We start from the raw sequence: 21,221 nt of genomic DNA on the forward strand, positions 1-21,221 counted from the left end.
CATTTCCCACAATATAGGTAGTTCCCTGCTGTTCATGTTACTCCTTTGTTTACTGTGTATCTAGGAAGACATATGAAGTTATATCTCTGTGTATATGTCTACATATCTATATGTATGTATGTATTTTCTAACCAGGTACAAAATGACTGCTCAAGTAACACTGGAGGATGCCTTGTCCAATGTGGATCTCTTGGAGGAATTACCATTGCCAGATCAGCAACCATGTATTGAGCCCCCACCATCATCTCTTCTTTACCAGGTATTTTCTGATTTTAGGAAAAAGTTTTTCCATTTCCCATTGCTGCTAATAAAGAGTACGTTTTGCCCAAAACTAAAGTGTTTATATTGGCAATATATATAAAAATTCTTTTCATAGAATCATAGAAGGGTTTGGGTTGGAAGGGACTTTAAAGATCATGTACTCCAACCCTTTTGCCATGGATAGGGACACCTTCTACTAGACCCGATTGGTCAAAGCCTCATCCAACCTGGCCTTGAAGACTTCCAGGGATGAGTCAGCCACAACTTCTCTGAGCAACCTGTTTAGGTGTCTCACCACCCTCACAGTCAGTAATTTCTTGCTAATATCTAATCTAAACCTACTGTTAGTTTGAATCCATTCCCATTTGTCCTCTCATTACATGCACTTTTACAAAGTTCCTTTCCAGCTCTCTTGCAGAGTGCCCTTTTAGGTACTGGATGTTGCCATAAGGTTTTCCAGAGTCTTCTCTTTCCTGGACTGAAAAATGCCAGGTTCTCAGTTTTCCTTCATAGGAGAGATGCTGCTACCGAAGACTTAATTCCATGTTTTCCTTTCTCTGCAGCCAAACTTCAACACTAATTTTGAAGACAGAAATGCATTTGTCACTGGGATTGCAAGATACATTGAACAAGCTACAGTCCATTCTAGCATGGTAAGTAGATGTTCTGATATACACTTTTGTCTTACTTAGAATAAAAGGATAGGAATGTGTCTTCTTGCAGTTCATTATAAGAATTATGGTCACAGAAAACAGGTTACCTACAGTACTTCCAGGAGGAGGTAAGATGAAAAAGTGTATGGCTTTTCTTCTCTTCAAACACACTTAAAAAAAAAATGTTACATTGTGTTTCCTCTTGAGCAACTAATGTTGTTCAAAGATTCCCTTCTTTTGTGGCGTTCTTGGAAAATTAGGAATAATATGTCTTATAATTCTAGAGGCCTATTCACAAATAGTAGACTGGGCAGATAAAGCATAAATGCTTTATCATCATCAGATGCTACTGAAAGTTATGTATATTTACATCAATCTACTTCTAAAATTATATGGTTACTCCTTAACCTGTTTTGATTGTATGGATATTGTTGTACCGCTCCTTTGCCCTGTAAAAAATTGCTCTGCATGTGCTAGCTCTTTCATCCTTGACCATTCCATCTGGAGTCCCTGAATTTAAAAAGAAGAATAAACACCATTCCATCACTCTCCCCCACCCCAAGATTACCATTTTTATTTATACTTATAGATCACAGTGTCATTAGTTTTGGGAAAAAAGAACAACACATAAACCAGTCTGATCTGGGGAGATGATGATGATGTATCATTCAGCATGCAATATATTTGTGTTTGTACATAAACATTCTGATAAGAGAAATAGGTTTGTTTGGACAGGGTCTTGGAATGACAGAAGACACATGGATATATTAATTTTGTATTACAATGCCTAATTATATTGAGTCTTCCCTACAGAATGAAATGCTAGAAGAAGGTCAGGAATATGCAATTATGTTATACACATGGAGAAGCTGCTCAAGAGCTATTCCCCAGGTAATGCATGAAAACTGTACTGTCATGCAACATGTGAGCTTCTGTCTTGTTTTAGTGTGGAATTACGCAGACAGAGCTTTGCCAGTGAGATCCGAAGTGGAGTGTGCTTTGATTCCTCAATTGTTAATCTGGGAATGCCATAGAACAGTGTCTTTTAGCACTTGGGGAGCAATTGGACTTTATTTTTTTTATAAGCATCTATAGCAATACCTCATGGGGTTTGTGTCAGTCTTACTTTTTGGTTCAAGAGTATAGGAGTAATGTGCTTTAAAAGGAAAACTTTTGATTGTGGGATCTGCTTGAGGTCAACATTTCATTCAAGAGAATGGACTCTTCCCACTCCCCAGTTTAATACTTAAATTCAAAACAGGTAGCATAGCATGTAACAATTAACATTCAGGTTAAACATGTAAGTTTCTAGACACTACTACTCCAAGGTAGCCACTTTCTAAATGTCAGAGCTATGTAGTGCTTTCTTGATCTGTATACAAAAAATCCTCCCAGCTTCAAGTGTCTGGGAATGGCTGTACAGGAGTGGGGTGGGAAGAATATTAAGAAGTGCCAGAAAACTGAACACTATTATTACCATGAATTGAGTCCTTCCTTTATAAGGAATTTGTAATGCAATTATTTTTGTACTGAAATGCAAGGAAGGCTTATCCTGTGGTTTAAATATTTAGAGTGGAAGTCAGGTAACCTGTTTTAACTTACAGTTCTGGCCCTATTTTAGTGCATGATTTTGAGCAAGTGGCTTAATGTGGAAAGAATATTGTTCTAACCCTCCAGAGGTGTTTGACAACTAAATTACTTGTAAGGTAATAGGAAAATCTTAGATTGTTTTGGGTTTTTTTACACACAACTAAGCTTAGAAGATTAGCATAAGATTACCAAACTTGGAAACTTTTGTCTTGAAGTTTGTCTCTTTAGGATGATAATGCATTTTCTCAGGGTCTTAGTTGCTGAGGCTTTATCTTGGAAAGTTCCAAGTATAACAACCTCTTTAATTATCCACAGGTCAAGTGCAATGAGCAGCCTAACAGAGTAGAAATTTATGAGAAAACTGTGGAAGTTCTGGAGCCAGAAGTCACAAAACTGATGAATTTTATGTATTTTCAGGTAAAAGGAATAGAAACAAAATTTGTCAGTAGGCTTGTAATTTTATATTCCTGTTTTGTATACTTTATATTGTGTGCTCAGGTACTGAACCTAGTTGTTATACGTTAGAAAAAACACACCATATTCTCCCACAGAAGGGCAGAATTTTTAATGCCTATCTTAAAAACTTCAGGCAATCTCCCTTAAGACTTTCAACATAAAATCAAAAGTAATTGTGTATAGTCCCTATGCAGCACATGGGGACAGAGATCTGTCACTTTAGGAAGAAAGGAAGTCGAAATAGAATGTGTTTCATATGTATACATAAACACATCTCAGCACAGAAACCATTTGCTGGGGAATGAGGGATCCTCAAGTCTGGACAGCAGAGCAGCAGGTGCAACTTTGCTATGGCGATTCATAATTGAGGCGCGCTAACCCAGTTGTTGTGACCTGCCAGCCACCCGAGCTGGAGAATAGGAGTCTGTCTTGTTTTCTCCTCCCTCCTGGCAGCTTGCCATCCATTTCAATGGACTGAGGATGTTTCCAGGCATTATTCAGAGCTGGAGCAGCTAGAGCCTGTGAGGCCCGGAGCACACAGGAAGGAGGAGATTGATTGTACTCAGATTCCCAGTTGGGCAAGACAACAGGAAATGTTACATTTCATTCAATCTCCTTTCATTCAAGCAGATTAGAGCTCTAAAGTCAGAACAGATTCCTTTTTACATTTGAAGTTGCTGTCTTTTTTGTATTTGTAATCGCCATCTGAAATGGCCCTGGTGTGTGCTTGGAAATAAGCCCTCAAATAAACATGTGCCAGGATGACTTAAGAGAGCTGTCATGTACAGTGTGCTATGGATTTTTGTTTGTTTCTTTGAAGGGAGCATTCCTATAATTTGCCTTTTGGTTCATATATATATTTTCTCACTAAAGAGCATGAAATCCCTTTTTTTCTGAGCGATTTTAAACTTCATAGAATCACAGAATAGTCTGAGTTGGAAAGGGTCTTGAAAACCATATAGTCCAAACCCCTGCAGTGAGCAGAGGTATTTTCAACTAGATCAGGTTGCTCAGAGCCCCATCTAACCTGGCCTTGAACACTTCTACGGATGGAACATCCACAGCTTTTCTGGGCAACCTGTTCCAGTGCCTCACTACCTGTTGAGCTCAGATGGGTTACCCTTCCTTCTCGGACCAGGGTGGAAGAGGAGAGGAGACTGCTGTTCTGCTGAGTTCTTTATTTCATTGTCTCATAGCTTTCTTGAAGGCAGAGTTCAAGGGGGGTTACATGATAAAGCTAAGCAGCAACAGCAAACAGCAGGGAGAAAACAGCTGCTTCTTCTAGTTCTAGTTTCTCTATAATTTTTTTCTTACAGAAGTGTGGATTATATTTGTTAATTGACCAATAAGATTAACACATGATTCTAGTTTTCTTCACCTATCCTGGTCTAACAGTTGTAAGTCTTACACAAGTGTTACATAGGTAGTACACAGATTTGCGTATACAGTTTCTATCTGCTCTTATTGTTTATGTGAACACTCCATCTAAAAAATGTGAACAGTATAGTTCTATCTATATTTTGTCCAAAGTAAAGATTCTGTGAAAAGGTAACACTGCTGCAGTAAGGACTTTGTTTAAGGTCTCTGCTGCAGCTTTTTAATGTTAAAGGCACTTAGCATATATTTCTACTAAAAGTTAAAAAATCTTTATTTCTATTTCACTTTGGTGTGACTTCATATATCTCAGCTTATCCAAAGGTTTTAATTCAACCCCTGTGCTTTGGCTTCCCTTCTCCGAGTCCAGAGAAGCTTTCACTCCAACATCTACCCTCATTGTAAAACACTTCTTCCATATATCCAATCTAAATTGACTCTCTTTTAGTTTAAAAAACATTATCCCTTGTCCTGTTTTTTTTTATTTATCCTTTTAATTACTTTTATCTGCAAAGAAGAACCTTGGCTCTTGTCAGACAAGCTTGGTGGCAAAAATCACTGGTGACACTTGTAGCACATATCAAGTACAGAGAGGAGGAGCTGAAAGGCCTGTACTCATGCCTTGCTAGTTTTGTGTGCTTTGAACATTTTTCTGCTTCAGTGGAGCTTTTCACTGGACCAGCTCTAGGTAGGTGATGAAACTTTTTCCCTGGAAATGTCATGGCTTTTACTCCCTGTTTTTCTGTCTTTTCCTCCCATTAGAGAAATGCAATTGAACGGTTTTGTGGGGAGGTGAGACGCTTGTGCCATGCGGAGAGAAGGAAGGACTTTGTGTCTGAAGCGTATCTGATCACACTGGGAAAATTCATCAACATGTTTGCTGTGTTGGATGAGTTGAAAAATATGAAGTGCAGTGTGAAGAACGACCACTCAGCCTACAAGCGGTAAGTGGCAAGGAGCAGCAGTACCCGGGCCTTTGCTGCCAGCATTGAGGCCTCCCACGAGATGGCAGCAGTTGCTTTTTTTCTGATAGCTTTTTCTTCAAAAATAGTCTCTTCGCGTGTGGGACAGGTTACCTTGAAACTAGGGATGGCTTGACTGCAGTTAGGCAGTTCTTTGTGCTGTTCTTCCACCAGCACAAGGTTTTTCTGCCTTTGATGCCAAGCTGTCAAATACTGATGTCTTGGTGTATGCTAAATGTAATGCATATACTTTGTTTAGTAAACCTTCTGTTTTTGAGAGGAAGCTGGCTTTCTGGTTGCTTGTGCTACTCCTATTCTATTCTGATCTGATCTATTCTATTCCTGGCATCCACTTTTGACATTTGTAACTGAGAGTTGTTTTACTTGTTCTTAGCGTATTTCAGCAAAATCATTGTGATTGCAGGTATAGCAGGGAGGGGAGGGAGTGAGATACAGTGGCCAAGTTTTGTACTTGAGCTACCAGATGGTATCAGATATCTTCTGTTGAACACAGTGGTCAGAGCAGTAGGGCAAGACAGCCTTTATGCCAGCTCTAGCACCTGTGGTCTTTCATGCAGAAAACTATTCAGTCAATGACTAACCAAATTTACCTGTGTTGCTTCTACTTACATGAGATTTAGTTTCTACCTCCACCTGTTGTAGTTGTTGCTGTTCCTGAAAGCCTCCTAAACTTACTTGGTTTGCCTTTCTTTTTCTTTGGAGATGTGCTTCTGGAGGTCAAACTCTTGTTTCCTGGAAGACTGACTTTTCCTGGGTTGTTGAGTGGCTCGGATCTATAGAGCCACAGCTGCACCCAAATGAAGGCTATATCCAATGTTTTTTCATTTGGGTTTTATTGGACCTTCTAAGTAGGGGTGTAGTGAGGGATTCAGGGAAGTAAACCAGTTTGTTTTGGATCAGTTAAGTCCATCTCTCTCTTCTAGTCAACTTTTCACCTTTTTTTAAGGAGATAGATTTACTAAAAATCAGTCCTGCCCAAGGAAAGTACTGTTTTTTCTTCTGTTTTTAAGAGCCGCTCAGTTCCTGCGGAAAATGGCAGATCCTCAGTCCATTCAAGAATCTCAGAACCTTTCCATGTTCCTTGCCAACCACAACAAGATAACACAAGTAAGCTTTAATTGTCTTCTTGCAAGTTACATAATGCTTTGCAAAAGTACTAAGATAACGCTCTTCCAGTTTGGTAGTAACTTTTTTTTTGCCAGTGTAACTAGTTGACTAATACCCTTCTTTTTTTTTCCAGTCTTTGCAGCAGCAATTGGAGGTGATTGTTGGCTATGAAGAGCTGCTTGCAGATATTGTGAATTTGTGTGTGGACTACTATGAAAACAAAATGTATCTAACACCCAGTGAGAAACATATGCTTTTGAAAGTAGGTTTCTTTTGGGCACAAAATTAAAAATAGAATGTTGAGGCAGGGCGCAGGTGTTTAAATTTAAAAGATAGTTTCTGTTTTTTTTTTTTTTTTTTTTTTAAAGGAACCAGATTATGCAAATAATCAAATTACTGCTTTTCCCTGTCATTGTCTTTTTGTTGTATTATATACTGAAAGTATTTAGAAAGCTTATAATCCACATTTGTTTTTCATAAATTGAAGTTGACCCAATTGAACTGCATCCAAGTCTATGGCATTGTGTTTCTATATAATGTATAATGACAGCAGAAAGGAACTAGTACATTTAATTTTAGATATGTGGCAAGTTTGTTTAAAAAGCTTTTAGAAGTGAGGCTGTGTATCAAATATTTCAGGGAACAAGTATCTTGAAATTAGGATTAATAAATCAGTTTAGTTACCTGGAGTATGTACATCTAATAAGAGGGTGCTGGGCAGTATGAAATGTGGCTGATATTATCAGCTGCATATCTTGCAGTGGAAGAAAAGATACAGAGTAAGAGCTAAAAATTTGCCTCATGACAAATATTTTTAAATTTTGAAGAGCTCTGTTTATTAGGAGTAAATGAAAGTCTTCTGAAACCACACATGAACTCTAGAGCATTTATGTTGTCTGCAAGGGTGCCCAGTGTGACTTTCGTATTTAGGCCTTTTGTTTGGTTGACATGCTTAGAACACAGTAAGTGGCTCTGCTTGGCTCCTGTAAATACTAAATAAAATCATGGAATATGCTGAGTTGGGAGGGATGAACCCACACGCATCATTGAGTCCAACTCCTGGCCCTGCGTGGGACCATCCCCAAAGGTGCCTGCCAGTGTTATCCAAATGCTTCTTGAACTCTGGCAGGCTTGGTGCTGTGACTACTGCCCTGGGGAGCCTGTTCCAGTGCCCAGCCACCCTCTGGGTGAAGAATATTTCCTGATAAATTTATAACCTTATGTTAATTAATACCTTGGACAAAAGGTAATTAGATTTTTTTTGAATGCTTCTGAGTTCTTGTGTGTATAATTCAGAGAGGCACTGAAAGCCAGAAAAACAATCACTCAGAGATGTTAGATCTAAAGCTCTGTTACCAAATCAGTTTGCATGTAGAGAATTTGAATAAAATGGAAAAGAAAAGCTCTAAAAATAGCCAGACTCTCATTTCAGTGAGATCTTTTTTTTTTTTAATGCTAAACCTTTATACAAACAAGCAGCATCTTTTAAGGCTAACTGATCAGGCTAATGTTACTGTAAAAACTGCTAATACAGATAATAAAAGAACAGTACAGAAATTTATGTATTTGAAAATATATTCTGTTTGAAGGAGGTTGGGTGTTTCAGGAGTGGTTTTAAAATGTTGCTTTTCTAATTACATGAAGAACAGACTTACAGGTTTTTACTTCTGAGGTCCTTTTGTTGAAGGCTTAATTTTTTCCTTTTTCAGGTGATGGGCTTTGGATTATACCTGATGGATGGAAGTGTCAGTAACATCTATAAGTTGGATGCAAAGAAAAGGATAAATTTAGCCAAGATAGACAAGTACTTTAAGGTTGGTTAAGATGTGATTTTAAAGATAGATTCTCTTGCATTTTAAGTATATTTAAATAGAATAAAGATCACTTTCTATTATAATATGGGTAAATAATAGTTTCCTTTCACTATGATTTGTGTTAATAATTTATCTAATCTGATTTGTTCCCTGTGTACAGCAGTTGCAGGTTGTTCCACTCTTTGGTGACATGCAGATTGAACTTGCAAGATACATTAAGACCAGTGCCCATTATGAGGAAAATAAATCCAGGTAGGAAGGAGAAAGAAACAGAGTGGAGCATCCAGGATGGGGAAAGTGTGACCCTTGGAGTATATGTTCATAATCACCTGTTAGTCCATGGGTCTGTGGTAATTAATAGGATTTTCACTTGGTCATCTTTTTGGTGTGGGTATTTCACTATTAATGTAATTCATGTAATGGATACAGCTGAAAAAACAGGTGGTTTAAAAACCTCTTTATGCTGCTGAGCTCATTCTTGTATCTGTGACATTTCTTATCACCTGGGTTGGAAGAAATTCATTTTATCTTACCCTAATTTAATATTTAATTTTTATTTTTTTCCTTTAAATATGAAACTTTCTTTAAAAGAAATGAAGGATTTTACTAAGCAAGGTGAGCAGTAGTAGTGCATGGGTGAACAGGCATGTGTACATTGTATATGGAGCAGCAACTTAGCTTGTCTCTCCCCTATTTTTTTTTGGCTAGGTGTGCAGCACAGCAAAACAGTTGGAAAATGCAGCCAGTTGTTGCATTAATGGTTCCATGGTTTTTGGTTATTGCTTTGTTTTAGTGAACCTTTCTGTGCTCCTCCAAGACCTTGCCTCCATGCAGTTACATGAATTTAGAATGTTGTGCTTTGCATTTTAATTCCTGCAGAAAAACCCACATAACTTGCATGTAATTGCTAAGAGAAAATCAACAGCAATGGGCCTACTGAGCTACTAAAAATATGAAGCTACTTAACATGACATTCTTGGTAGCATGTTTTTTGTGTACCTCTTGATAACATGTTAACAGTATTTGATAATGCCTTTTTTATAGCTGGGAGCTTACCATACGCTCTTCAGAGTTCAACAAGAATGAACAAAAAAATATTTGCAGGTGGCTACATGTATTTTACAGCCTATACCTGTACTTCTGTCCTAGCTTTCAATCCTTTTTGGTCTTGTTTCTAAGAGATATGCTGGTTCATATTTCATAGCAGCAGCCTTTGAAAAACGAAAAAAACTCCCGAAACAGAAAAATTTTGCAGTTTTTTCTTAAGACTTGGAAGAAGTGCTATTTGAACTCAGAAGGGCCGTTCATCACTAATGGCTTGTGCAGGGGTAGAGCTAGAGATGTGAAGAGAGGAAAAGCCTCAAACAACAGAGAAGGAAAATGTGTAAAAAAAAAAAAAAGTAACGCATTGTGGATCTTTCTTTGCAGTATCAGCTGTGCTGTTTATTGTCAAACCTGATTTAGGTGGGGTTTTTTTGTCTTCTGAAACAGATGGACATGCACATCTTCCAGCAGTAGTCCCCAGTACAATATATGTGAGCAGATGATCCAAATCAGAGAAGACCATATGCGTTTCATATCTGAACTGGCTCGTTACAGCAACAGTGAGGTGAGTAGGGTTAGAGCTACATGTGCAAATTTCATGTCACTCATTAAGAGTTATTGTTAAGTATCTGAAAAGCAGGTAAATGACAAAGCTTGGCCACCTGAGTCAAGAAAAGCTGGCTGCAGGTCTAGTACCCGTTACTCTGCATTATATTTGCACTATTTAAATTTAACATAACAATGACACGTCATCCAAACTCTAATGTCCTTCTGCCTCTTTCTCTTTATGTATCTCAGATTTGTCCTAGAAATTTCGGTATGTCTCATTTAGAATATGTTGTCTAGCCCTTACTCCAAACAGGTGCTTGTAACAGTTTAAACAAAACTAGAATTTAAGAGATAAGTAAAAGAACACAGAAATGCATATGTATACACACACTCCTATATATCAGGTATATAGAGAGAACATATAACTGTATATTCTGTATAATTGATGTCTTGAATTCATCTGCAACAATATTGTGGTCATTAGGGATACCAGTGATTTCCATCTCTTGACCAAAATCCGTGAAGTTTAACTACATAAGTCTCTAGAAGAAAAAGCTGATGTAAATGCAGGTGTTGGTATATAATGCTGTTTTAGTGCTTCAATTGATGTAGAAATTTGGCTGTGGATGCTGAATGTTCTGATGTGTATTTGAGTGTGGGGTTGGTTTGGGTTTTTTTATAATGTTCTAGGTGGTGACTGGGTCTGGTCGACAGGAAGCTCAAAAAACAGATGCGGAATATCGGAAGCTCTTTGATCTCTCTCTCCAAGGCCTGCAGCTTCTCTCCCAGTGGAGTGCCCATGTCATGGAAGTGGTATGTAACATGGGAAATAAAACCAAATGAAAAAGAGGTGGCTTGGTGAGGTTAGACAGAATAAAACGGCTTTATTTTAATGGACTGAAAAATGCATGTTGTGTTTTCACAGGATCACAGAACATTCTGAGTTGAAAGGGATCCACAAGAATCTTGTTCCCTTAATTCTCCTCTTCCTTCTTCCTTCACCCCGTTTCTCCTTCTGCTTCAAACCTCATTCTTAGAGGATGGCACATGAAGTTCTCAGAGCCTAGGAGTAATGTTGCTGCTTTGAAGATCCAGTAGCTCGTAGCTCACCCAGTACATTCAACTTTAATGGATAGGCTGTCACCTGTGAACCTTCACCAGATATTTTAATGTCACTCTAGATACAACCATTTTGTTGACTAAGACTTCATCATTTCCTTCTAAACATTGTTTAAAATCATATTGTTAGAAACATCTGTACTGGCGTGCAGTCACCAAGCAGGTGATAGAACAGCTCCAACTGGCTGTGTTTAGACATGACCGCTGAGTAAATTGAAGCATGTATGGTCTTAACACACAAAAATAGATGGAAGGGCACCCATTGGCTTTAGATTAGGCTTTTAGCCAAAAGGAAAGTAAATGCAGGAAAGGGAAAATATGAGAGAAGATGAGGGAGGGGAAATAAAGAATATGCTGAGTTGTTTCTCTGTATTGCAATAGTTTATTTTAAAAACAGATGCCAGTTAGAAAAGTGACTGTGCTTTTTTCCAGTAAGAAGCTGCTTAAGGCAGAAATTGAAGAAGAGGATGCAGGAGTCCTTCTTATGCTGCAGATGTTGGATAAAAGCTCTGTGTCTTAGCTGAACCAAAATATGTTCTAGGAAGGGCTGAAACATGACTTATTGTGTGAGAGAAGCCAGACTTGCTCCTCTTCTGCCTCAGATGTTTCAGGGGGCATGAAGCAATTTGCACTATGTGACTACAGTGCAGTCACAGTGGGCATAGCTGGAGAACCAGTTTGCTCTCTCGTTTGTATTTTTAACTGCCTCTTTTAGAAGCCAGTAGATGAGTCATGTTTTTTCCTGTATTATGCTATTCCTATTTAAATCCACAGTGTATTTAATGGTGACAATCTTTTTCTCCTTTTCTCCTCTTAAAAGAGGTTGCTGTCATCTATTCCTTACCTCTACAGCTCCTAGACTTGCTCCTTTCATTTCATTTATTTTATTAATTTTTCATCACAAATTGCTGCATCCAGGGTCTTTTCATAGTGAAGATCTTCCTATTTTATTATATCTCTGAAGGAAATCTCTCATTCTTAGCTCTGTTTCTATCCTGCTCATTCCAGGACAAACTTTCTCTGAGCATCACAGCAGGTTTTTTTGGCTATTCTCACTGCTTTTGTCTTTATAATTTGTATGGATTCCCATAAATACTTCTCATCTAAGTTCAAGTTTGTGTTCACCTTCTCTCTCCCCTACTGAGAATTTATTCTGATATGGAGTATCCTAATTATTTACCTGTCTACACCTTCACTGAGTATGCATGAACATAGTTACATGCATCATGTTCAGATAAAAACTTTCAGTGTATGTTTGTTGTGCATCTTAACCCTGTCAGTTTAATGCCCCCAACATCTTTGTTTAATCATTTCCCCAGTGTCCTCTTTGTAGCACTCAGGTTGCAGGGTGTGATGCTCCCCTTTGTCATAGGTGAATTGGTGCTATTAATCCATTTTAGTAGGCAAATTTGGTAGGCTACTAATCCAAATTAGTAGGCTATGTAATCTAACATTTATGCTAAGGTGGTGTCAGCCAGATCTTACTATGTACTGAACTCAAACTCTGAGAAAATTGCATTTAAATGTGACTAGGCTTTTTCACTTGATGTACCCTGAGGGATATTAGGCCAGCCTGACCCTGCTCAGGGACATTTTGAGCTGTGTTTGCAGTGGCTGAAAAGGCAGTATTTAAGAGAAGTGCATGCTGTGCAGATCATATTGTCACAGATAACACAGCTATTTCCACACATTTCAGCCTAATACATTAAAAATTAACACCCCTCCCCACAAAAAAAACCCCAAACCTGTAGTTTTCCAGTTGTGTTTTGAAATCTAAATGTGAATGTTTCACCAAGCAGAAAACTCCTCTTTTTGTGCGTGGGTCTAATGGACTTTTTTTTTCTTCTGTTCTGAAGTCTTTCTGTGTTTCTCATGTTTGAAGTGGAGAAGAAACTTTTGCCCGTGCTAACATTTGCTCAGTAAAAAATACCCTTAAGTGTAATACCTGCTGAGTTTGAGTTGCATTTCTTTGGAATAATACAGAATCACTGGTTTTCAGGAAAAGTTTTTAGGGAAATTACTGCTTGGCATTTCCACCAGATAGTAGTTTCAGAATTTATGCAAGGTTTGAACATAGTACTAAATACTATTTGTCAAATATTCATGAAAACACTGGGGCATTTCTCAAAGCATGTTATTTGTGTCCAGCTGTGTTTTGTGTTTCTCAAGCATTTTTGTTTCTTTTTGTTCCCCCTATCTTTTTTTCTCCCTCTTCTGCCTTGTGAACTGCAGTATTCGTGGAAGCTGGTTCACCCAACTGACAAATACTCTAATAAAGATTGTCCTGACAATGCAGAAGAGTATGAAAGAGCAACAAGATACAATTATACTAGTGAGGAGAAGTTTGCTTTGGTTGAGGTAAGAGAAATGTTTTTCTATAGGGATTTTCCAAAGATTAATTCTATACAAAAGAGAACATTCTCTATAAGCATTTTGCATACCCAGTGCAAAAAGACAGCCTGCCCTGTGCTGACTCTGAAACAGCATGTGTTCCTCCATTCAGTATAGGGGAGGAGCACAGCAAAACTATCCTTTATCATTTGTAACTTGTTAATGCCCCTTTTCTCATTTTTTGTATTTAAAAATGCGCTTTTTGTACAAATACACAAACAAAATAAGAAAAATACATTTGTCTGGGGTTTTTATTTACAGGTGATTGCCATGATCAAAGGTCTTCAGGTGCTGATGGGACGGATGGAAAGTGTTTTCAATCATGCCATTCGTCATACTATTTATGCAGCTCTTCAGGACTTTGCCCAGGTCACACTTAGGGAGCCATTAAGACAAGCCATTAAAAAGAAGAAAAATGTCATTCAGAGGTAGAATTACTGTTTTCATCTTTTTCTATATTCTTTCCCCCAGACCTTAGTAAATTTGTTGCAGAATTGCACAGATGTTCAGTTCTGCCTCTCTAAGTCTGTACTCCCAGTCTGTCTGGCATTCACAGTTAGCTTGGTTGGATATGGATTGAGTCTGAAGTTAAAAATGAAAGGCTGCCAGCATGGCTGCAGTAGGAGCCCAGGCTGTCCTGAGCCTCTTGGGACTACTTCAGGAAGTCTTGTGTTTCCTGTTGTTTATTTTAATTTCCAGAAAATATAAATACAGTAATATTGAAAGCAAGATTAGGGTTTATATTTTGAAGAAAGGTTTCACAGTCCCCTTTATGATTCCAGTGTTTCCTTTCCTTGTGTCTCATATTTATCCCACTCTCTCTTCTCTCTGCCCCTTTTAGCATTCTGTCTTATTTCTCAGCTTCTGCTGCCTTTGGCTCATTAGCCTTACACTTGTCTTCCAGTGCTCCATCTGCCCACACTGATTGGTGACATTTCCTGACCTTATTTTTTTGTCCCTAATTGTTTGCTTTTAATCTTGACTTGTCTATCTTTTGTTCACTCCCACATTTCATTGCAAAGCTCTTAGAGGTGAAAGTCCTTAGCTAATTAGGCTATTGCTAAATGCTCTGACTACCACAAAAATATCATCATAAGCTAAAAATAAACAAATTGCTCCACATTATCAGGTTTACAGGGAGAGTCTTTTTGTCCCAGCATTTTAATGAAATAGAAAAATATGTTTTCATTCCTGCTCAGATTTGGGATGAGACATTTTCTTGATCATTCAGCATGCCACAGGATATGGCTGGCTGTGTTCCTGACAAGTATCTGAGTTCCAGTTCAGTATTTGGAGCTAAAAGTATAAAGCTGTTTGTATAAATTTCAGCTGAATTCTGGAATCTGAATTTCTTCTGAAAACAAGAATTCTGCTTTTTTCATTTCAAGCCACCATTGTGTTTCTTTAATTTGGTTAATAATCTGCTTTGGTTTGATTGAATATTAATTGAATTCGTAGTGAATATGAATTAATATATTCATATTAATGTGAATTTTGTTTGATTGATCTAGCTCTGGGGTCCTCAACACAAGAAAGACGTGGACCTGTTAGAAAGGGTCCAGGGGCCATGAAGATGATGAGAGGGGTGGAGCACTTCTCCTATGAAAACAGGCTGGGAGAGCTGGGGTAGTTCAGCCTGGAGAAGAGAAGGCTCTGGGAGGCCTTATTTACAGCTTTCCAGTACCTTAGAGGGAGAGGGACTTTTTATACAGGCAGATAGTGACAGGACAAGGGGCAATGGTTTTACTGAAAGAGGAGAGCAGGTTTAGATTAGGTGCTGGGAAGAAATCCTTTATTTGGAGGGTAATGAAGCACTGGAACAGTTTGCCCAGAGAAGTTGTGGATGCCCCATCCCTGGAAGTGTTCAAGGACAGATTGAGTGGGGCCCTGAGCAACCTGATGTAGTGAAAGGTGTCCCTGCCCATGGCAGGGGAGAAGTTGGAACTAGATGGTCTTTAAGGGCTCTAGACCCTTTCTGATAAAGAGCGTGGAGTGATTATTTTGTGGATGTGTCATTCCTGAAGATGTTGGTGAAATTCTTTTTTCTTGGTTGGAATTATCCTGAACTCTTGAATGCTGTTGCAAAGTTTCTGTGCTTGTGGAAGAATGCTTAAAAAAATTAAGTGTTCTGTCAAGGCACCTGGATGTGCTGCGGTGTGAAGTAGTGGGAATTGTGCTCAGTGTTTTGCAGGCCATAAGGAAGACAGTGTGTGACTGGGAAGCGGGTCACGAGCCATTCAATGACCCAGCACTAAGGGGAGAGAAGGACCCCAAAAGTGGTTTTGACATCAAAGTCCCAAGACGTGCAGTTGGACCTTCCAGCACTCAGGTATTTTCCTGTCTGGTGGTTGTGATATCTGTCAACAATTATTGCATGAGGTGTTTTCTTTCTGTCCTGAACTGTTTTAAAATTGCAGGTTTTATTGCGGTCTTTTTTTAATGCTAAAAATCTACTCTGATTTATATTTGCAAAATTATATGCACTTAACCAAGATCCTCTGTCTGGATTGCTGTAATTTTCTACTCTGATACATAATTTTTCCAAGTGTTCAATTTCTTTAATTTGATTTTCTGGGAACAAATATTTTCTCATTGAGCTCCTAATGTTTTTTAAATAATATTTTTGAACTATTTGAATTATTTCTTGACTGACTTCTACCTCTGGTATAGCTGGTGAAATTTTTTTATTAAATCCCACAATTCAGTAGATGTCTAGTAGTTTTAAAATATGTTTAAAATATAAATGAATGTCTGGTAAAATATGGGAAAATATATGACTTCTGAAAAGATCCCTTGCAGTCTTCAGTAATGAATGATAAAGCTGGTCCCTAGAATCTAATTTGTCTGCTGCTACCACTAAAACGAGATATTTCAAATGTTTTCTGTGGTAGTCATCAAAATCCCATATCTAGGTGCTCATTCTTGTTACCTCTATATAATTCTCTTTTTTATTTCATTTATGGATTTGTTTGGAGAGTGTATAGTCTCATATTTGTAGCTCATCTGAGAAAATGAGGTACTGAGCACTTTGGGTGGAAAAACTGAAGGCAACTGTGGTTTGTGAAGACAATCTTTTAATACCTAAAATCTGTGGGAAAGAGAGCATGTATGGTTAATAATTTTGGGTAATAAAAAGTTGCTTAATTTGTGATAAGATTGGTTTAATGAATATTTTGTTTTGATAATTGCAGAAATATGTTTTGATTTCTAATTTCCTGGGGTGAAAGAAAAGGTTAAATATCACCACCAGTTTGCTTCTCCTGTGCTTTAAGGGCTTTACTTCACCTTTGCAACAGGCTGGTTAGAGTATGTGGTTCTATCTGCTTTTTCTGCTCTTGGGCTGGTACACTTGTCTCTCTGGGTTGACAGGAGGGCAAGAGGTCAAATATATCCATTTTAGATAGGTTTTCCTCAGCTTCATGCTGTTCTAAAATGGCTGTGTATGAATGGGTAATTGGTGCTACCTGGGAACCTTTGCTAAATCATTTGATAAGCTAATGGCTCTCTGAGCATCCTCTGAAATGAACAGGAACTTTCCCTTTGCTTGAGGGAGCCCCAGATTGCAGTGATTATTCTGAACAACCTTTCTGTGTGACCTCCTCTGCATGCTCACTGTGCTGCTTTTCATTTTTAACAAACTAACATATTTTCTCTGCTTCTCTTTCCCATTCCTTATTTACCCATGTGTTTTTATTAACGGATTCTCTTCCCCTGCCTGCCCCTGTCTGTTGGTTTTTAGCTCTTCATGGTTCGCACTATGACAGAGTCCTTAAACTCTGCTGAGCTGTTGAAGCAGCTCAAGTCTCTGGGATTGGAAAAGCTATTGCATGTGACACACAAGTTTCTGAGGCAGTCCTACATCTATCCGCCTCTTTTAAACTTTGGTGGTAAGACATTACTTATTACTTTTACTTATTGTGGTGATGTGAACTGTTCCACTGCAAATGGTCTGCTGCTGAGTGTCAGTGGAGATCCCCTTGGCATGGGTAGGCATTTGTGCTGGTGTGTAGGCTACTGCTGCATCGTTCCTCTTGCCTCAAGGCTTTTATCCACACAGTGCCAGTTTTCAGTTTGAAGTGGAGCAGTCGCTTACTGATAGTAATTCTCAGTGTTGCTCAACTAATGTACCATATGTATTTTCCTTTTTTCCCCCCTTTCCACCATAATTGTTTCCTTTAATGATACAGCTTTACATGGTGAGAACTATGTTAGAGTCCCTCATTGCTGACAAAAGTGGTTCCAAGAAAACCTTGAGAAGTAGCCTTGAGGGGCCCACCATATTGGACATAGAAAAATTCCATCGCGAGTCTTTCTTCTACACTCATTTGATAAATTTCAGTGGTAAGATATGTAGATGATCAGTGTCCAGCTTAGCATGTCCTAACACCTCTAACACGACCTGGAAAATGTTTCCGATTGCCTAAGTCAACCTTTGGTTTATTTATCAAAAGCCTTGGTCTGTCCAAACTTTTTCTGAGATGGTACTTAGTATTGTGGTGGGATTTTTATTTTGACTTGTTATGCGTTTGTTCCTAATGCGTCAAATTTCATATTGTTACTTCCCTTTTCTATTTTCTTTATGTATGTACTTATATAAACAAGGGACAAATAAGCCTGTACACATTGAAATTTTTAAAAGGAAGTAGTTTTTGTGTTTTGGGAGATTTTTTTTTTTTGTTTTTGTTTTAAGTACAGAGGAAACAAATTCTCTGTTGTGGTAAATTTGATGTCATTTCACTACTCTTACTATTCAGTTAATTGTAATCGGAAACATGCTGTCCTAAAGAATTCACCTACTGACATTGAGTGTACCTAGTCCTTGTCATCACCATGCTGTGTTGTCTTTCATTTTTGTTTTGCTGCTGGCCTCTTTTACCCTTGGAGAAAGGGGAGCCTGTTAATGTCAGCCATAGTGCTACTGGGGAACAGCGCCGCAAAAGGTCTTCAGAAGGTCTGAGTGTAGAAAGTTCATTCCTGTTTTGGTTCTCAAGCCTTCTGGAAAAGAAGGATTGTACCAAGTGTTTTCTGGAGAGGTGGGAAGCACATGTCTGTGCCCTTGACAGCATCCTTAGAAACTTTTTGTTTTAATCCCTACTTCATGTGTCTGTCTGTCATTTCCTGCCCATCTAATCAACAGGAACATGTGGAGCAATTCAGTCCTCCATAGGGAGGGATGGTTCTGGAAGTTCCAGTCAATTTTGTCTCCTTCACTTGCTGCTTCCCAAATTCAGTGTATGGCTTTCTCAGCCCCCAAATGAGAAATTAAACTAGAAATCCCTTTTTACTGGTGTACGTAGTTTTTCTGTTTAACTGATAGTCTTGTCCACTTCCACTCTTTTTTTTTTTTTTTTTTTTTTTCCCTATAAGAAGACACCGCTTTTGGGGGCCAGTGGGGAGTTCAAAACTCTTAGGAAAAGTCATGGGCTTTAAATTTTGAATTTGCTTTAGACTGTTTGGCCTATGTACAGCTCTAGTGAGTTGCACCTGCTTTTTTTGTTTCACATTGCATCATCAGAATCACAGCTGTATTGTACCTGATGTATTTCTATGAGAAGTGTAATTCTCCCTTATTTATTCTGAAAGAAACTCTGCAGCAATGCTGTGATCTGTCCCAGCTGTGGTTCAGGGAATTCTTCTTAGAGCTGACCATGGGCAGAAGAATCCAGTTTCCTATTGAGATGTCCATGCCTTGGATTTTGACGGATCATATTTTGGAGACAAAAGAGGCATCAATGATGGAGTAAGACCCACTTGTGCTCTTCCACTGAATGATTATTCTTAATGATTGCCATTACTTATTATAATGTTGCTGCTTTAATTGGTTTTAATAGGTAGTCACTGAGAGAGTATTCTAAATGTTTATAAAATGTTTGTATTACATTTGCCCATTTTCAGATTCTCTAAGTTTTCTTTTTGAAGTGAGTAATTGAAATGCTAGGCCTTTCATATAGGTATCATTGCACTAGCCACGTATTTTGCTCTTTGAGTTCTCCTTACTTATTCTTCAAAGATGTCAAACATGTATAGTGGTAAAAGCCTAGTTCCATTTTGATGGAAAGCTACATCTAGAAAACAAGTTTTAGACTTCAAAAATATCTACACCTTTTCCTGAACTAACAAATATTTTGTTAAAGGAAAAATTGTGATCCTTTTTATATAAACTAGAAAAGATCCTGTTTTCATGAACCGCATGTGGACTACAATATTAACTGGCTTACATCACCTTGACTGCACCATCCTAAAGAGTCATGACTTTTATACACATGTAACTCTTTCTTTTATTCTTTTTCCTGCAGGTATGTTCTGTATTCTTTGGACCTTTATAATGACAGTGCTCATTATGCACTGACCAAATTTAAGAAGCAGTTCCTCTATGATGAAATTGAGGCAGAGGTAAAGTAACCTTTCCTACTAGAGAAAAATAATCTGTACCTGAATGTAAAAATCATGCTAAAGGATAATCTCTATATAAGAGATTCAGAACAGCTGGAGATAACAGGAAAAACTGAGAATACTGAGTACCGAGAAGATGAGTAACTGATTGGGTGATATGTTGTAAGGAAACCTGTAGACCTGTGCAAAAATGCCTCACATTTATGCTGAAAATTGAATATCATCTTCTCTTTGCTGGGAAATTTGGATCTGTTAACTTTCTTGACTATGTTTGATAAACAGTGGGAGGTCTTAGATAAGCTGTGTATTTTTTAATTTTAAGTATCTCTAAACGCACTATTTTTTTCCCCCCAAGGTAAACCTGTGTTTTGACCAATTTGTCTACAAGCTGGCAGACCAAATATTTGCATACTACAAGGCAATGGCTGGCAGGTAGATAGTCCTTCCACTATGAGAGCTTTTCTTCGCACATTTCTGCTCTGCTTTGCTGTTTAATATACTTCAAGTGTTTTCTTCCTTTCTTCACAGCCTGCTTCTGGATAAACGGCTGCGCTCGGAGTGCAAGAACCAGGGAGCAACCATTCAGCTGCTGCAGTCCAACCGCTATGAGACACTGCTGAAACAGAGACATGTTCAAGTGAGTTAACTCCTACCATGTTGTACTGGAGTTGCTTCATGTAGGTAGACAAAACTCATTTTGTGCTTTATGTTCTGTCATCTAATTAGCATAACTGAACACCTGAGATCTGCTTTTTGTTTTGTCATATGAAGGCGTAAATTAAGAAAGAAACCTTAAAAGATGCCGTTTTAATGCAAATGTCTGTTGTAGTTAAGAAAACATGAGCCAAATAGGAATGCCATGGGTGGTAGCGTTGTCTTCCTAGTAATGTCTTTCATCAGTGTTCAGTATGTTGTTGGCAAAATGTCATGGAAGCATAAAATGATGATATAAATACTTAAATGTAGATGCAATGTGTACTTTTACTTATTTTTGTGAGAATTGGGATGCAAATTGTAGTACCGCATTTGCTCATGAATTTATAAATTTTGTCCATCTGCTTTGTTTCAGTGTGTTTGGGATGCAAGTTCAAAAAGTGAGAGTCTGTTAATCTGTGGAGTCTCACAGTCCTTGTACAGTTTGTCTTGTAACCTGGCTGTCAGTTCAGAACCTCATAGCATGTTTTCCTTTAGCTTCTCGGTAGGTCCATAGACCTGAACCGACTGATCACGCAGCGCATTTCGGCAGCCATGTACAGGTCGATGGAACTGGCCATTGGCCGCTTTGAAAGCGAGGATTTGACTTCGATTGTGGTGAGTGTTGTGTTGCAGTTTTGCACTGACACAGCAGCTGAGGTGAAACAACCCCAAAACTACCGCAGCTGAGGGCCTTGGGAGTAAAGTGTAGAGAAGGCATGTACTTGGAGCCATGAGAAAACAAGGAAAGCAAGCATTGTTGCGATTTAAATTTTTGTAAGTGCCCACTTCTC

The 21,221-nt window shown here is 38.3% G+C and overlaps 1 protein-coding gene across 3 annotated transcripts in view; it reads left to right on the forward strand.

Moving 5' to 3' along the window:
• The window catches only part of CYFIP1 (cytoplasmic FMR1 interacting protein 1), a 75,816-nt gene that overhangs the window by 18,299 nt on the left and 36,296 nt on the right, over positions 1 to 21,221 (forward strand). Inside the window, exons 2-21 of one of the 3 annotated variants that reach the window (XM_010394187.4) lie at positions 136 to 259; positions 825 to 914; positions 1,728 to 1,805; positions 2,820 to 2,921; positions 5,097 to 5,278; positions 6,328 to 6,424; positions 6,558 to 6,686; positions 8,134 to 8,238; positions 8,399 to 8,490; positions 9,730 to 9,847; positions 10,522 to 10,644; positions 13,183 to 13,308; positions 13,603 to 13,769; positions 15,523 to 15,670; positions 17,081 to 17,228; positions 18,925 to 19,081; positions 19,638 to 19,734; positions 20,090 to 20,166; positions 20,263 to 20,371; positions 20,926 to 21,045. In XM_010394187.4, the coding sequence (XP_010392489.2) occupies positions 143 to 259; positions 825 to 914; positions 1,728 to 1,805; positions 2,820 to 2,921; positions 5,097 to 5,278; positions 6,328 to 6,424; positions 6,558 to 6,686; positions 8,134 to 8,238; positions 8,399 to 8,490; positions 9,730 to 9,847; positions 10,522 to 10,644; positions 13,183 to 13,308; positions 13,603 to 13,769; positions 15,523 to 15,670; positions 17,081 to 17,228; positions 18,925 to 19,081; positions 19,638 to 19,734; positions 20,090 to 20,166; positions 20,263 to 20,371; positions 20,926 to 21,045 (2,382 nt within the window). In that variant the 5' untranslated portion in view covers positions 136 to 142. Of the gene's footprint in view, positions 1 to 135; positions 260 to 824; positions 915 to 1,727; positions 1,806 to 2,819; positions 2,922 to 5,096; positions 5,279 to 6,327; positions 6,425 to 6,557; positions 6,687 to 8,133; positions 8,239 to 8,398; positions 8,491 to 9,729; positions 9,848 to 10,521; positions 10,645 to 13,182; positions 13,309 to 13,602; positions 13,770 to 15,522; positions 15,671 to 17,080; positions 17,229 to 17,528; positions 17,683 to 18,924; positions 19,082 to 19,637; positions 19,735 to 20,089; positions 20,167 to 20,262; positions 20,372 to 20,925; positions 21,046 to 21,221 lie in introns of those variants that run through there. The other 2 variants (XM_010394186.4, XM_019282739.3) reach the window with 2 other exon arrangements.

The sequence above is a fragment of the Corvus cornix genome, chromosome 1 (genome assembly GCF_000738735.6).
Source record: "Corvus cornix cornix isolate S_Up_H32 chromosome 1, ASM73873v5, whole genome shotgun sequence".
Classification (NCBI taxonomy): Eukaryota; Metazoa; Chordata; class Aves; order Passeriformes; family Corvidae; genus Corvus; species Corvus cornix.